The 17,911-nt window shown below is 45.3% G+C and overlaps 1 protein-coding gene and 1 long non-coding RNA gene across 3 annotated transcripts in view; one reads left to right on the top strand and one right to left on the bottom strand.

Moving 5' to 3' along the window:
- Nucleotides 1–17,911, top strand: part of CEP128 (centrosomal protein 128) — a 134,824-nt gene that overhangs the window by 75,045 nt on the left and 41,868 nt on the right. The window contains exons 20-21 of the mRNA XM_075844463.1: nt 15,289–15,338; nt 16,536–16,559. Of these exons, the coding sequence (XP_075700578.1) occupies nt 15,289–15,338; nt 16,536–16,559 (74 nt within the window). The remainder of the gene's footprint in view (nt 1–15,288; nt 15,339–16,535; nt 16,560–17,911) is intronic.
- LOC142664971 (uncharacterized) overlaps nt 7,561–17,911 on the bottom strand; it is a 181,512-nt gene continuing 171,161 nt past the window's right edge. For both annotated transcript variants that reach the window (XR_012851428.1, XR_012851429.1), the window contains 2 exons: nt 14,793–15,526; nt 7,561–7,914 (listed from right to left, as the gene is read on the bottom strand). This is a non-coding gene — a long non-coding RNA (uncharacterized LOC142664971). The remainder of the gene's footprint in view (nt 7,915–14,792; nt 15,527–17,911) is intronic.

The following is a 17,911-nucleotide window of genomic DNA, read 5'->3' on the forward strand; positions in this document are numbered from 1 at the left end:
AATATTACTTATAACTATTAACACGCTGCAGACTTCACCACCGCTAGGTCAGAGTGTTGTGTAGGTTCCAGCAGCCGTGCCATAAAGTGACCCTACAAATTTTTAATTCAAATTGTAAGAATGGCCTCGTTCTCCAAATAGTCTGATATGATGAGGTCTACGCTGTAAAAGGGCACACTAGTTAATAGGGCACCACTATGAAATTGGGCCACATCCCAGAAGAGGTCAGATCTGAGACTGTACATGGGGTTACTGGGGTGCACTATGTGAGGGTCTCCCCTTCGTCTAGATATGTGTATTCTGGTAACGTAACTGCAGGGCGAAGCTTTGTCTTTAGCTGCCAGTCGGCCGGTCTTATTGGAGCAGCCGCCCTCCGCCCTGACAGACACATAATGCGGCTGAGTAATAAAGATCCAGCTCTGCAGCCGCTGTGCTCTTGATTTAGGACAATAAGAAGTCTCATCTCAGCGATCGGCTCTATGCTGGTGGAGAAGGTATGCCGCAAGAACGTAGTCTTCGTCTGACACCTCCCGCCGCCACGTTGATGTGGGACGTATAAATCTCTTTTTTTTTTTTTTTTTTTTTACCTCCTGAACTGCACCGCTCAGGGTTATTAGTATTAGAGAGCTTTGCATGTTAAGAGGTCATTTACGATACTCTCAGGAAGAGAACCACAAGTGCATCCGCCTGGACCACCCAGCACGCTTCAAGGATTGCCGTCTGCGATTTGGAGAACACCCCGCAAATTAAACATAACTCCAGTTTTAACAACAATTCACACTTTAAATTTAAAGTTCAGTAACTTCTACTGTAAATCCTCGGCTTTACTTTTCTTGCACTGATATCTTATGCACCAGTCCTAGCCAGAGCTGCATTTCCAGTTCTACTCTTTGCCCTAAAAACAGTCTGCCGTACTCTTTGCATTCTTGTGACCGGTTTCCAAGTCAAGGAGCAGAACTGTGAATGAAGCTCTGAATGTGAATGAGAGTATAAGACCTCATGTAACTCTGGATCGGTACAAGGTAATTAAAGCAATATGTCACATATCGCATGCCACACTCTCCTCCTGCTCCGTGCCATACGGGACGTCACACATCACATGCCTCTTATCTCTACTGCTCCCTGCTCTCCCCCCTCCATGTTTATGGAGACATCATGTTTCACATGCTGGGCATCAGATAGTGCAGGATCTAGCAGCAGAACAGCAGAGCTGTCTGTCAGTAGAAGACAGTGAATAATTACAGCACTACCTTACACCTAATAATAGAGAGGCATTCAGACAGCAGTAAATATAGGCAATGTGTGTGTGAGTGGAGAAAGCAATCATGGGAATTGTAGTCCTTTACATGGTAAAGCTGCCCACAAAAAAAGCACTGGCAAAAGGAAAACGGTGGCGTACAAAGCTGAGCAACATCGTGAATAGAACTACGGAGCGACGGTGGTATCGCCCGGTGACCATTCACATAAACCGGTACTGAGGATGTAAATCCAGAAACATGTTTTATTAGTGAGTCTAGACGGCCGCAGGTCCATGATCCTGAGATAGGGACAGAACAGACCAGTAATACTAGACTAAGAGGCTCTGCTATAGGACAATGACCAGTCCTATGAACTGAAAGTTATTCTCAAGAGAGCAATCAAAAGAAATGTTATATATGTAAGATATTTTTTAGTTATAAAAATTTGAATTTATTGTAATCTTAAGCAAATAAATGCAAAGTTTTATCGTCTTTGTAATCCTTCAGTGGTTATATATAAATATCCATCATTCTTGGTGTTAGGACTTTTATGTCCTCACATCTCACCTCAACCCCTGCAGGTTCGGCATCTCTATAGAGCATTCTCTGCTGCGCGACATGCGGAGGATGATGTCGTTTAAAGCTTTCTCTGTACATTGTCCAGAGTATATACATCTCCCCCATGAGGCAATGAGAGCAGTGCATTATGGGGAGCTCACCTGTAAGGTGCATCACTGTTAGCCCAGTTAACAATAGAATCATAAATGCAGCTTATGATGTGAATGAAGTATAAAACATGATGTGACAGCAGAATTGTGACTGCAGCTCTAAATGTGACTAGAGTGCAAGGCATAACATTAAACCTAATAGTAACTGGATGTTCAGAATGGGAGCTCTGCATATGGGTGAAAACCAATCTTCAAACATGTTAGTCATGTAGGGGGCAGACTTGTTACACCTAGAAGCAGCTGTAGAGTCTACACAAGGCAGGATCTGTCACTGAGCGGCCGTGTAACCCCAAGTCAAAGATCAGGCCTTGTATTTGCTTACTGGGCTGATAATCCCCTTTCTGATGAGTCAGTCGCTCTGGCACAGAACTGTACCAGTCGACATCAAACATTGCAAGTTCCAATTGGGTTACTTGGCATCGTGTGTGACCATGCAAGTCATGGAATGTGTCCCGTGGCTCCTGCTACGACTGGCAGCGCTTCTGTGGGCTCTGCACAGTCTTATGTCGTTTTTTTTAATTTCTTTTAATCTCGCCTTCCAAACCATACAAAGCCTTTGATCAAATAAGGAAAAGAAATGTTGTGTTTTCCCATTGATTTCTGTGCGGTCATGGGAGCTGCATGTGAGCGATGGCTTTTTAGCTGCTGAATACAGGCAAACAACCAGGGACAGTGAAGCTCCGATGACTGGAGAACAGATTTCATAGTGAAGGTGCAAATGTTCCAGACCTAACACATCTGCAGTACTGGGCCTGATTCAGACAAACGTGTCCTTTTTTGCGTCCACAAAAAATGGAACGTATTTCATGCATTTCAGTTCGGTGTGCTTTCTGTGTGGCATCAGTGTTCCTGTTTTTTTTTCTCATTTCTTTAGCAACTTTTGCGTGGAAAACACGGACCACACGTCGTCTGTGGTATTCACGCACCCGTCGACCTCAATGGACGACGTGGTCCTCAAAATGGACTAAAATAGGACATGCAGAGAGTTTCATGCAACGGACACATTGCGTGAAATGCAACCCCGGACGTGTGAATAGCCCCAGTAAATTGCATAGGTCGGTGTGCTGTTGTTTTGTTTTTTTAACGGACAGCACACATACGTATAATACACTCGTCTGCATAAGGCCCTAGGTACTGTTCACATGGAGTATTTTGCAGGCAGAAACTTCAAGAATTTTAAGGCAGATTTTGACTTGCCTGCACTTTCTTGTCACGGTTTTATGTTTTTTTTGCCCAAGGCCATTGAGCACCGCGGGCAAAAAACACAGGCGGAACCGCGGCAAGAAAGAACATGACGCTTTTTTTTTTTTTCCCTACGAGCAGCTAAAAGCCACTTGGGGGAAAAAAACACCTCTAATTGAAATTAATAGGAGGCATTTTCAGTGTTTTTTTGGCCTTGATTCCGACGCCGTTTCTGCATGAAAATCGGCAACAAAAACTCAGTGTGAACTGGGCCTTAGGCGGAGAACCTCTTTAATGCTGCGATGAGCTCTGTGGCAGGAATATAAGCCATATGCTTCCAGTTCTGTATGAGTTGAGCCTCATTGTCATAGACTGATGTGCAGGGCCCTGGTGATGACGGCTCCTGCTGTCCTGATTCCTGCCATGTTGTGAGTCTCGGCCCGGAGCTCTGCTGCCCCCGGCTATACAGAGTCTCACTTGTCTGTCTCCTCCATGTGAATAAGGGCTATCCCAGTAATAACGTCTCCCGGCTGCCAAGTTCTGCTGCTCTCAGCACATCGGCCTCTCCCGGCTCTTCTTATTCAGCCGGGGATTTGGCCATCATGGATGTTTACTCTGTAAACAGATCAGGAGCCTCTAATCCCAGGAAATATTGAGCGTTACTAGTGACACCAATTCTGCGAATGTCAGAGGCCTCTAGTTGCGCCGCCAGCCCTGCGGACCTTGGTTGGTGACTTTAGTAGCACACGTCAGGACAAACATGACAGATCCTCAGTCCCTGGAGTGCGGCTCCTATTACCAGGAGAACTCCATCAGGAGCCTCTTATAGATGATCTCCCAAAAGCTGAATGAATGAATGAGCGCCCACTAAGTGCAATCAGGGGACCAGAAGAAGTAATCCTCCTCCTCCTCCTCCTCCTCGTACTCTTTAGAGCTGCATGGCCATTTTTTATTTTTATTTTTTTGCGAGATTTCCATTCAAGAATAACAACTTGGTGCAACTATTTTTCTTTTAATGTATTTTCCTGTGCGCGACGTGTCCCCTCTCCACTCTTCTGCCTGTCTGAGCGCGCACAGAGGGATATATAAAGATATTTTGTAACCGTTTTTCTCCACCTAAATTTTTTTTCCCACAAAAATATTGCTAAAAGGTTTTCAAATCCTCTATTCTTGCAGTAAAGGGTGGGGGATGTCTCTCCTATTCAGGACCTCCATCACTTAGCTGGAGTGTGGAGCTGCTACAAAGAGCGTCTCTCTGGAAGAGCCAACAACTCCATTCACTACACAGACAGACCATTGGTGTCAATGGGCACCATGTAATGCTACATTTCCCCTATGGTGGCGCTGCAAGGGAATTGTACTCTTGAGGATTGGTTCTCCCTCAGTTTGCCGCTCATCGCTGGTGATCTCAGCAGCCAGACGCTCTGTGATTGGCTTATTGCTGGAGGTTCTTATGTAACAAATAAGGAAGAACCAGAACCACAGCTCCTCCGGGCACTTTTTGACAATGTGCAGTTTGGTAGTATTCAAAACCAGTCACATCCCGGCTAAGGCTGCAGGATTGATCAGATCTAGATAGCGAGCTTTTAGGACAGTCCCATGTAGTAGTGGCCATTGCACGCCCAATTTTGCTCGGTATTACCGGCATTGTGCAGCCATTAGCCACTGCATGCAGGAGTGGTTACAGTCGCATGCGGCCACCGCTTTGTGTGACCGTATCCTTAATGTGCTCCGCTGCATTCACTAGTTTGGCTCTTGTGGGACCTCAGCTGGATACGTGGCCCCTTTCAGAATATTACTGACCGTGTGTCAAGTGGCCCGTGTCCACAGCTCTGTTTGCGGTCACTTATTCATGTGAGCTACTGCGGTTTCATCCGGTCCTAGCTGCTTCACATGTCTCTTTGACCTTTGATCGTGGTTTGATTACAGCCACTGAAACCGCCGATAAACCGTGGGCTGAGCCAGCGACAGCTGCCAAAGGGATGTCAGGAGGAGGATTAACACTTTACGCCAATCCCAGGTACATGAGAGAAGTGGCGCCGACTCAGAACATTCTACTATAGAAATACCGGAGGCCTGCGCTGCGTTCTCTGCCAGGGACCTGAGAGCGGTGGACGCGTCCGGGATACTTATATTTAGCGGTTCATGTCTCGTGCTCCCCTCTGGGCAAGTTTACAAGTGTTTAGATTTGGGTGTCACTTTCCATCGTACTGCGGACATAATGTGGGGGATGGGTGGCATCGTGACAGGAGGTTTCATGCTGCTTGTCCCCTCCAGACTCTGAACCCCGTTAGTCTCATTCATACTGTTTATTACCCCATGGCTCTGCTCTTGGATGTTGCTCCCCCGGAGGACTCTGGGTCAGGGTTTCACACAATTCATTGCACCAATTTTTGAGTATTGCTACAAATGACATTGTGTCTGAATGTCCCTCGAAGGGACGCTACATCTGCGTTCTATCTCCGCTCTGTGTTATTGCCCCCATGATCTCCTGCCTCAGTGGAATTAGATACCTATATAAGTCTATACCTGCATGAGTTTACAATCTACAAGGAAATAGTTCTTGTTCTGGCTGCTGGAGTAATTGCTGTGATGGCATCTGTGGGATTATTTTAGCTCTTCTGAAATGTGAAGAATCTGTTTTTTGTTTTTCTGTAAATAAAGGGAACATTAAATCCAGTGGTTGAAAGCCTATCCTGACCAAATACTTGTCATAGCTGAGGGTTTGTAACAATTTTGTCCAGTCCAGCCTAGCCATTCCTCTGTGAGGTTAAGGGTCTGAACTCCAGACTGATATATTTTACCTGTGCTGATACATTGTAACAAACAAACTATCAGGACAGGAGAGATTGATACTACTGTGTTTAGTGCATAGAACATAGTTTAGACTGATACGTTGTAACAAACGCTCAACTGAGAAGTAATCGGTTAAGTGTCTCAGGACAGCTTTTCACTCACAGCAAGCAGAGATCTTAAACTGTGAGGTAATGAAACCGTCTATTAGAAAGTTGTAGAACCCTTCATTGTACAATAATGAAGCTTTATTTGAAGACTGAACATCAGCCCTTAGGAACAAAACCAAGTGGATGTCCCCAGCGGATGGTGAGGTCCTAAGTATATATAGAAAATGTCTTCTGAGGAGCTCGGAGCACGTTCCTACCACGAGGGGTTAATCAGGGCTGCCCCATGACTTTTAGTAGCGCAACTGATTGATTGTAATCTTGGACTGCAGCTGTCACTGAAGAGTTAAAATCTGTAGTACTACAAAAAGTCTAGGTGTAGCCCTGGCTGTAACCTCCAAATCTATAAACCCTACAAGCCTCTGCTGTGACTAATCCCACAAGTACAATCTTGCGCCAGATCCTCATTTGTTATCTTGTGTTTCTTTAGCTCGAGGGAACTCCCAGGTAATGCCAGGCACTGCCAACTGTAGTGATCGGCAGCCATTCAAGTCCTGTCACGGGATCCACATTATTGCTGCCTGGCTCCAGAATAGCCGCCCCCCTCCCCCTCCGGATGTTCCTTTCTTATTCCATCTTGACCCTCTCTGGTTATGCCCATCATAGGCATTAGGGACCATCCGAATGTAAGAGGGGAGGGGGTGAACTCTCTGCACTGGCACCGGTTTGGTCAGCCCCGTCTCTTGCCAGTTTTGTGCTGACTACACCTGGAGAATGAGAACATTATCAGTCCTGATAAGGAACATTCTTCGTACGCTCGTAACGTTAGATATTCTATTGATTACATTCACATGCCGCTCCTTATTATACTGCACTGACAAGAAATCCTGAATATCCGCAGCTGTGATACCACACAGCAAGTGACTGGGGATAATCACGGTTTATTTTATATCATGGATTCATCTATAGTCGCTGTATCCTCCCACAATCCTATGCGGCACTTTCATATCTGAGTACGTTTCATCCTGAGCCTCCTGCTTCATGAAGAACTATGTTACAGTGGAGGTTACCACAAACCGAGCAAAAGGCGAGAGAGGGATGTAACTGCATAAGGCCGGGGATACATCTAGACTTTTTGTAGCGCTACTGATTGATTTTAACTCTTTAGTGACCGCTGCGCTCCACAAGATTACACGCAACTCAATGTGTTCATTTTGGACTTGGGCTTTAGCTCGAGTTAAAATCAATCCGTAGCTTTACCCCGATGTATGCTTCGTGTTTTATTCTTTGATGTGGAAACTTCTGAAATAAAGCGAATTAAAAATAAAAAAAAATCGAATTCAATATGTAGCACTACAAAAACTCAAGGCGTAGGCCTGGTCTAACAATGCAGATGTTTATGGCCATTCAGTGTCTTTAGAAAGCTGGGTGACAACTAGACCGTGATAGTTCAGTAATTTGTAGAACAGAATATTAAGATCCCAAACAAGAGACGACTCAGGGCCTGACGTTTCCAAGGAGTTGTATTTTTATTTTAGTGAGGGCTAATTTTTTTATGTTACTTCTTCTTTGCGCTGTAGGAGAAGCAGCCATATTTGTTGTTTCCCAGAGATGGATATATAAGACGGTATCGAGCCGGATGAGGACGGTTTGGAGGGCTGATATTTCCCAGTGATTCGGACTTTCTTTACATTCCATTATTCTCGGGTCTTGTCATCTTTCTCCTCCACTTCTTTACTCTATAGCAGCGGTGATGGCGGCCGGACCCTCCCTGTGCGACGTCGTGTTCTGGGAGCAGCAGCGACTCTGATGCTGTTTATCTCTGTGATAAGATTTCAGTCTCTGGAAGGTATAAATGTCTTTACTCTGCAGGAGAATAAAGGTGTGAGAATGATTTACTGCTCCCCGGAGGGGATATTACAGCGATAACGGAATCAATCAAGAGCCCTTAGGAAAGTCAAATAAAGGGTTTACACACAGGCAGAATACAAACAACAGACGGCTGCATGTCTCCCTGTAGTGGAAGGTGACGACCCTCGCTGCACGTGTGCTACATCAACGCTTCTCCATCTATGATTATACCCCATCATCACTGGTCTACAGAGCGCTCCGCAGTGTAACATGGTCATGACCTGATATGTAGACTAAAGCGTAACTAATGCTGATTCTGCTATATTTGTTCATAGCGGCTGGAGCGCCAAATCCCCCACATAGACATAGTTATATGATAACATTCTGCTGCCTGCAGCCACCACTAGGGGGAGCTCACTACATACAGATATATACAGCTCCCATAGAGTTACAGGGTAACATTCTGCTGCCTGCAGCCACCACTAGGGGGAGCTCACTACATATAGATATATACAGCTAACATAGAGTTGCAGGTTAACATTCTGCTACCTGCAGTCATCACTAGGGGGAGCTCACTACATACAGATACAGTGCTGTTAATAAGTATTTGCCCCGTACTCTTCTATCTTTGCGAATTTGTCACATGTAAATGTTTCAAACCATTCAACAAATTTTTATATAAGATAAAGAAAACACGAGGAAACGCAAAATGCAGCTTTTTATGACCTTTCCATTTATTGAGGATAAAGATTTATTCTTAATCTATATCATCCATAGAAAAAAGTAATTACCCCCTAAACCTAATAACTCGTTGTCACCCGTGGCACCTGCGATCAACCGTTTCCGAAAACCTGCACTGAGTTTTTTACATCGCTGTGGAAGAATTGATGTGTTTTGGTTTTGGAGCATGAACGGCCCGGCCCGTGCAGTCACTTGTGGTGTTTGTGCCTCAATTTTCCGCAGCATTAAAATATGCTGCGGAAAACGTTACAATATAATCCTATGGGAAAAATATTCTGCAACGCAAGCAATTGAGAATTTTTTCTACGCTGCTAAAGTATGAGGAATATGCGCCTCATGTCCTGTCTGTAGCTGTCACACACCGGCTGCCGGGTTTCACCTCCTCCTATTCCATGAATCTTACAAATGATAAGAAGCGTGCACGTCTTTTTCCTTTGGAGGGAATCTGCGCCTTCCAAACATTGTGTGCCAAGCACCTCTCGTGCTATTGTGCAAATATTGGAAGTTCTCCAGCTGACACAGCCGCGGTGTACCTGCCTGACTGGTGGGGGGCACGGGAGCCCCTCCTTGTTCTGTACTCCATGTTTTGGCCTCCGTACAGACTGTTATTAAATTTGCCAACCCCCTCCCCCAGCTTGGTGGTTCCATGTATGATGGAGAACTACTCCAGTCACGTTTCCTAAAATTCTCCAGTGTGGATTTGTCAGTCCCCCGGCTGTAGGACATCGGCATCTGATTATGTTTGTAGGGCCCAGCTCATAATAGTCACAGGAATCCAGTCATGTTTACTGAGACCCCTCAGGACGTTAACGATATGTACGGAGCGGCCGACAGTCTGTTTAAGATTTGCGCTTAGACCAGAAGTACACCGGTTTTTTGTGTGATGGAAACGCACAACTTTTACTGATTTTATCCGACCATTGGCCCTGAATTGTTGATGTCCAAGTGACCACCACATATTGATTTCAGATGTAAGCGATTATAATTCCGTTCACTCCTCTACTGACACCTCATTGAATCTAGGCCTTCATGTGTTCTCCGCTTGTGTCCAGAGACAGTGACCAATTCAGACCCCTAAATTGTTCTATTTCACTGCTCACATTAGATTTCCGGCCACATAATTCCTGCAGACCATTGCCACCCCCACTGTGCCCACCAAGAAGTGTGGACTACATAATAGATCCAGTGCAGTCATAACATCCAGAATTGCTCATTCCATGGTGCCCCTCGTTACTCAATAGTTGCCAGGCTCCTAGAAGTGGCGATGGTTGTGGGGTTGGGAGCTGCGTCTTTGTGACGGTAACCTCTGAGGCGGTGGATGTAATGATCGTTGTCGGGAATGTTTGTGGGTGGCAGAGCTGGAGTCATATGGCTGATCGCTCTATACTGGCAGACTGTTATCTGATGTTCATGGTCCGGGTCTCCTCAATGATTCCCCCTGGGGTGTCTATGAGCAGATTTATTTTTTTAATCCCAGTTTTGTTGTGTCCCGGAAAGAGAACCTATGAATAGAAGTGATGAGGAGCCAGCGGCTGGCAGGATGACTTCTGCTGGTCTCATGCGGGTTTATAAGTTCCTGACCCGGAGTTTTCTATGGGGCTGAGTCCTTCTCTTGTCTCTGGACTTGTGCCGCCGCCACCACCACCTCCTCCTCTCATTGGGCTCTGTTGTGACTGGCAGCAGCCGCCTATTGTGAGGATGTGTAGCGGCTTCTTACAGCCACGAAGAGGTTAAATCTATGGTGCTCAGTGACCGGTGTCCTGGCATTTTCATTCCGTTACAGCGTTTATCATTCTGCTGCCCTGGATCCATGATCTGATGTCTTACTGCGCGGCGGCGGTGGCAGCGAGTGCCATTTGGCAGGAACGTGCTGTTATTTCTGGGTGTCAGGAACGATCTCCAGGTCTGATGTCTGATCAGCCTCGTAACACAAAAACTCCCCGTGCTGAGCAGACAAATCCTTTGTTCATGACAGAGACATTTTTTTGGGTAATTTTCTGGCTGTTTTTCTTGAATATGTCAATGTCTTCGCCGGAGTCAGTGTGACCTGAGAAGCTGCTGCCCCTCCCCCGTGTGATTTATATACTTTTGGTTTTAATAGAGAATATGTTGTGATCCAGATCCTGGGTCTGTGACTAGTCCTGAGGTCGTGCGTGTGTCTAGTATGTTGTGAGGTTCAGCCAAATGCGCTCTGTAGCATGCGACAATCTTATAAACCTCCCACTTGTGCTTTGTACGGCTTTACCACAATGTAGAGAAGTGAAGCCCCTTGTGTTAAACGATGTACATTCGGGTCAATGCAGGACAAGAAACCACCAGCAATAAAGTCCACTCCTCTGTAAATGAAGCGTTTTCCCTGTATAAGGAAAAGCTCTGCAACTTTCTGATAGACCTTTTGTGTTTCATTCCATTTTAAATCTCTCTGCTTGCTGTCACTGAATAGGAACATTTGTGTTTCAGGGAACGACAGATTTGTAATAAGCAGGACTTGATCTCCAGGTTTTTAGCACCCCCCCCCCCCACCTTAAATTCTAATTCACTGGCATCAGACATAGATTTTGAGAATGGAATTTAAACACACAATTTCCAGAGGACTGAACCGGCCCTTTATTACTGGTGGCATCTTGCCCTGCGTTGACCTCTCTGTATGTCGTGTCTTCAGTTTATGGCCTCTGCGCCCTCTGACTTGTGAACATACGGTCAGGTGGTCCGTGTTATGCACTTGGAAAAACGCGCCCGAGACTCTGGAAAGAGAACAAACGCGAACAATGGGGCGACCGTTCCAATTCTCAATATCTCCAGTTGTTGTGACACAGGATGGCGGCGGGCGAGTCCCTCCACTGCTCCCAGTTTTATAATGGCCTCTCACTTGGCATGCACATGGCGTGTCCTCAGACGCACAGCCACGGCCTCATATGGAATAAATCATGGCGCACAGAGGGCAATTTAATGGTTGTAAGGGCAATAAATAATGGCCCCACAAAAACTGACCTTTCCAACCCAAACACATTAATTCCATCCCAGTGGCCTCAGTGGGCAGATATTGTGCTGACAATACAACCGTTTGGATTCTTTTTAGTGTGAATTTTGGGGGACTGTGTGGGGAGGTGAGTGTTGGCAAAGACGCCAAAACCAAACAGAAGCCGCGCTTTGCTTTAATTTCCTGCTACTCTCTCACCACCTGTATAAACTTTCCCGCGGTTAATCCAAAAGATTTTCAACGTTCCCCTTGAAGTTCCAGCTTCCTCCATCTGAAGGGGCCTCAAAAGCAAAGACAGGATTTACATTCCCTTGGCTGCCAGAAGGAACAGAGCTGTGTGAGAATGATATAAGAGCCCGGTCACATGTGGAAAAGGAGCCGGATTCCCAGACTGAGGGAGCGTCTCCAGCTCGCAGCCTTCCACACAGCAATGGCTGCCGGCCTGCGAGAAACCTGGATGGGTCACCGGTCCACAGCAGCCGGTGATAGGAACATAAAACCAGTCATTGTCTTGTCCTGTAATCATCGTTATTATCAAATGTGAATGGGATTAGTGACTAGACTACAAGTCAACGTGTTCTCCACCATTATTGATCCTTTATATCCTGCATCTCCTCCTGTCAGTCTGAGGACCTCGGGCCAAGCCCTTCCTGAATTTCTACCACTTCATCCTATCTTACCCCTTGTCTATGAGATTGAGCAGGACTCTGGCTGCTGTTCAGGTAAACGGATCTGCCGTCCACAGGAATAACTTGTCCTCCGGCGAAGACGCAGAATGTCAGCACTTACAGAATTGATTCCTGGGTTTATCTTTTCTGCACCATTAGATTTCTAGCATAAACACTATTCACCTTGGAGAAGCTGCGTGGCTGCAGAATCATGAACAATCATCTTCAGAAAGAGAAACTATTCACCCGTTGTGTGTCCTGCACTGGAGTCTGACCAATAACCTAGTTCCACAGGAGAAAAATTTAAAGGGGTTGTACAAGATGAGAAAAAAGCGCCACTCTTGTCTCTATGGCCATGTCTGGTATTGCATCTCAGCCTCATTCAAGTTAAAACTTGGGGTCCGGGGCAGGGATTTGCGCTGCTGCGTTCACCTTAGAGCATTGTCTACACTGATATGTTGTAAACTGAGAAATTGCAAAACTCTGTGAAATTCCCTTTAATTGTATTGTTTGTTCTGTCTTGATTGTACGTTGTGCAGCTCTGCCGAGAAGATACGTTTCCCCTGCAGCCAGATAAGTCGTTTTGGATCTTTGCCAATGAAGTTCAGATTTGCCAAAGTTGACACTTCTCCCCCTATTCTTACCCTGAGGGTTAGGTACTAGATAGTTTATAAAGATAAATCCTGTGTCGAGCGTTCCCACGAATTTCATGTATTTGTCAGTCAGGTTAAAGGGATATTGTAACCATGAAATGATCGTCATTTGTTATGTGCAGTTTTTTGGACCATGTGATTCCCGCTCTTTCCTATAAATAACATTGAGCTCATTTACCTCCGCGACAAAGAACAACCAAAGGATCTTCCCCAGAAAGTTGCCACTATTGCTGCACAGAAGTTCACTTTCCTGCGGAGCTCCCAGCCTTCCTCACTCGCAGACAAACCTCCCGTGCTCGGTATCTTGCTGTGACACTTGTGCCAAGTCTTGCAGTTTGTGTACTTATTATTTTCCTGACAGCCATTCCCTATCTCGCCGCTTCCAGCAAAAGCTGCACAAACTCATTTTACTGGAGCCAATTTAATGCAGATAAATCTCAGTGAACAGCAGAAATAGGAACGAGAATGTCCCTGAACAGGACTCCGATTAGGTCTGGACGAGGAAATCACAGCAGGAGTGGGGGAGGGGGTTGTATATGGGACACATAGAGCTTTGTTTGGTATAAAATCTGCAAGGAAAATCTTTTAATTCTTCTCTGCTCCTTCACCCTGGTGTCGCCTGCAGCATCGTGCACATTAATAGGAACAAGCTTCAGTAGCGGAAACATTGTGCACTGTGACGCTGCCGCTCTCCAGAGGGGCAGACATTTATTACACCCAGACTTATAATGGCAGCAAGAGTTCACAGACTATTAGGTGGGCTGCACTTGCACGTCCTGAGTCCCCCTTTAATGAGACTGCTTTGAGCAGAATATTATGATGAGAATAGGAAAACTTCTCACGTTCTAGTAGAATAGGACCAGACGGGGTTATTATCTCTGGATACCGGGTACCAGTGCGCCAGTTCCTGCTGTATGTAGGAGGGCCTAGTACACACTTCCCAGCATTCAAATCTCAAACAATAGTAAATTTTAAGCCCTGTGCCTATTGTGCAATGCCCACATAAAGGCCCATTTACCCGGGCCAAATATCGGCCAAACCAGTGGTCTTATGAATGCTCGATCCAGATTATTGGCCGGTGTAAACAGGGCAGCGATCAGCTGACATACGAACGATTGTTTGACGGCTGATCCCATAGTTTATGGAGGCTATAAAATCATCATTGTCGGCAGCACGTCTACCCGTGACTGTATGGGGACTGAGCCGTGGTACTAACAATCATTCGTCCCCATCGGCCGTGTAAACCAGCTGTAACTCCCTTCTAATGAAAATCGGCATAACATTGACCCACCCTTTTTGGGGTCTGGTTTGCTGGACTGTTCGCCGGTATGTAATCATTATCTATAATTCCCACTAGTGATATTCATGCTCTAGACGAGTGAGGTTTATAAGACGATCGGCGCGTGTGATCTCTGGGTGGAAAAAAAACACCACACACCGAGCAAGCTGCAATGTTATAAGGGGGGCCAAAAAAGCCCACTTCAAAAATAACGCCATTGGAGGAGAGTTCTCAAAACTGGAGCCCATAGCAACCAATCAGATTCCACCGATTTTGTTTCAGTTGCTATAGGCAACTCCTCCAGTGTACCAGGGCTGATAAATCTCCACCACTGTGTGCAGAAAACTTCTCCTATTCACTGTTGGCAAATCTGTGGCCTGGGCACGGTGTTCTTGTCTCACTGCCAACTGTGTGGATCATACACCCGCAGCTTGTTGCAGTTTGTGTACAGCACAATTATACCCGATCCACATGAAAATTGTTCTCCTCCCAAGGGGTTTAGCACCAAATTATAAACAAATTTTTAATGTAAACTGGTGTTCAAAGTGTATAGCAATGTGCACGTCACTCACCTCATAGCCAGGTCTTCATAGTCATCCCATGGTGAGCATCCAATAAAAATGGCTTTCTGGCCAGCTTGTCAGGAAAGGAGCAGCATCTCTGCAGTAACATGGCCCTATAGTTGAGGAAACTTTTCTGCTTGTTAGAATTGTAAACTAAGAGATAATATTGTCCGCTGCCAGAGGGGAAAGCACAATAATTCTTCTCAGAGCCCCTTCCTGAGCAGCACAGATTTGCAGCAGTACCAAGGGGGACACAGGAAAGCCAAAGATGATAAAATGGGTGTCTTTATGTGCTAGAAACACTGATAATGACTTTAACTGCTAACAGCATTTCAGTAGTTTTGGTATGAAAATGATTAATGGAGTAACCTATTTAATGTTTCGTACGTCTGCGGTTTTATTTCTGGGACAGGCAGTTAGACCTGAAATAAGAGATTAGAATTGTGTCCATACGCAGGTGCAGCAGAGCTGTATTGCACTGACCCTGCTGTGTTTTGATTTGCAGAGTTCCTGGACAAGACCCGCAGACGAGATGAGGAGATGTGGCTGCTGCAGGTGAGTGATGTCCATATAATGGCGCTGTCATGTGACTTTCCTCGGCTCGTGTTCTCCGCGCAGCATCGGGGCGTTTGCATTATTTTGTTTGTTAGGTTTTGGTTTGTAGAAGTTTCAGTAACTTGTTCCCGGAGATCAGCGTGTCCCAGGTTGTATTTTCTGGGTTGCTCTGACCCGCTGTGTAAAGACTGGAAGGAAAATTGAGCAAGTATTAAAAAGTTCCTCAAAGTCCCGCAATTTGAGTGTAATTATTGAAGCCATTAAAGCTGAGATGGGGACAATGTCTCTTACAGTCGCTCTATTATATGTTTGTCTGATGGGAGCGGATCGTCCTCATCTCCTGAATTTAAAGATAATTCCCCCCATTCTCATTTGTAAGGAAAGCACAAATCTAAATTGCCGCATCCGCTGTCCTGTGATGCCGACCATGGATATCAGAAGAATGTCCAAACACAAATGGTCAGACAACAAGAGACTGTATTGTTTCTTCCCAACATAAACCCATTCACTAAGACTGTATCAGGTGAGAAGCTCCCACAACCGAGTGTTTGTTACAATGTATCGGTGTAGACCATCCTCTGTCAGCTATATGCAGCAGCAGCACAAATCTCTCCGGGACTCCATGGTGTTGGCGCTTATCTGCACTGATACATTGTACCAAACTATCAGGACGAGAGAGAGATTCGTGTTGCTGCTGTGTTTACCGCACAGGTTTTCCTACACGGATACATTGTGATACTCCAGAAGCCGTGTGAGCAGGACTAGGTCAGGATTGGTTTTTCAGCATCTGGATTTTAACAGCAAGTGGTGATCTAGAAATTGGTGAGGCACAAAGTCTATTAGAAAGTTGCAGAACATTTTATTATACGATTCAGCTTAATTTACAGGAGATTGTAGTGTAAAATGCGCTTCATTCCTGAGATACACAGGTGATTTTTGGGGTGCTGCCTGCTTTATGCCTTATTTTGGTCTATGAGACCTTTGACCGTCAGTGTCTTGTGTCCTCTCCATACTATGTAGTTCAGCTCCCAGACGATGTTTGTCCTGCAGAACATCGCGCTGCTCCGGGCTGGTCGCTGGGGGTACAGTTACTGCAGTCTTTTGTAGGCTGTGTTTGCTAATAGTGAAGGTTGCTATATCAATCATACCGCTGGACTGGATTACATTTTTTAATGCCTGTTTTTCCCCTCCCCCCAGGATCGGGTTGTGGATCTTGAGCGGGTGAGTTGTTTGAAAATTATCTGAAAAATTCCTATATATTTGATGCTGAGAAACTTCATGTTCAGCCCAAAAGAGGCTTAGAAAGCTGTTGTGACCTTGTGTTAGAATCACTCAGGAAGGATCGATAACACATACCATAAATATCGTGCCTCTCATCTACCTTGTGTTATTTCCCTGTCTGTACTAACTGTGGGGGCACTGAATCCAAGCAGGGTAAGTGCGGCTTCTACAGAGACTGCCCCCCATTATTGTATGCTGAATGGACACGACCATTTCATATAATAAAGAGGCGCTGTCCCCACATTATAAGTGCCCTGTCTCCTATATAAGGAGATCGGCGCTATATGTAGGTGACAGTAATGCTTTTTATTTAGAAAAACAATCAATTTTTACCACTTTATGAGCGATTTTTAGCTTTATGCTAATTCATTTCTTAATGCTCAACTGGGCGTGTTTTTACTTTAGACCAAGTGGGCGTTGTACAGAGGAGTGTATGACGCTGACCAATCAGTGACCAATCAGCGTCATACACTTCTCTCCATTCATTCATTTACTCTGCACATAGCGCTATAGCTATATCACTGTGTGCAGCCACATAAACAAACACTAACATTAGAGCAGTGTTCTGATGATGAATATACATCACCTCCAGCCAGGACGCGATGTGTATTCAGAATCTTGACACGTCTGAATCTTTTCTGTGAGATTTCCAGCAAGGCAAACATAATCTCGCCAGATTACGATGTAAACGAGATTACGTTTGCCTTGCAGAAAATCTCACAGAAAAGATTCAGACGTGTCAGGATTCTGAATACACATCACGTCCTGGCTGGAGGTAATGTATATTCATTATCAGGACACTGCTCTAATGTTAGTGTTTGTGTATGTGGCTGCACACAGTGATATAGCTATATCGCTATGTGCTGTATAAATGAATGGAGGGAAGTGTATGACGCTGATTGGTCACTGATTGGTCAGCGTCACACACTCCCCTGTACAACGCCCACTTGGTCTAAAGTAAAAACACGCCCACTTGAGCATTAAGAAACTAATAAGCATAAAGCTAAAAATCGCTCATAAAGTGGTAAAAATAGATTGTTTTTCTAAATAAAAAGTAAATGTAGAAGACAGGCCACTTATAATGTGGTGACAGCCTCTAAGTGCAGTAATTGACCAGTGACCATCAGTCCTGAAAATTGGAGAATGGAAAAGTGATAAATCCCTTATTTCTTCTATTTTACGCTTTAAATCCCCCCAATTTATTACTGGGTTTTAATAGGGGCTGCAGAAATCGGTATGCAGTGAGCTCCCCCTGGTGGTGACGGCAGCCACAATCTTATCTTGTAACTGTC

This window comes from Rhinoderma darwinii, chromosome 12 (genome assembly GCF_050947455.1).
Source record: "Rhinoderma darwinii isolate aRhiDar2 chromosome 12, aRhiDar2.hap1, whole genome shotgun sequence".
Lineage (NCBI taxonomy): Eukaryota > Metazoa > Chordata > Amphibia > Anura > Rhinodermatidae > Rhinoderma > Rhinoderma darwinii.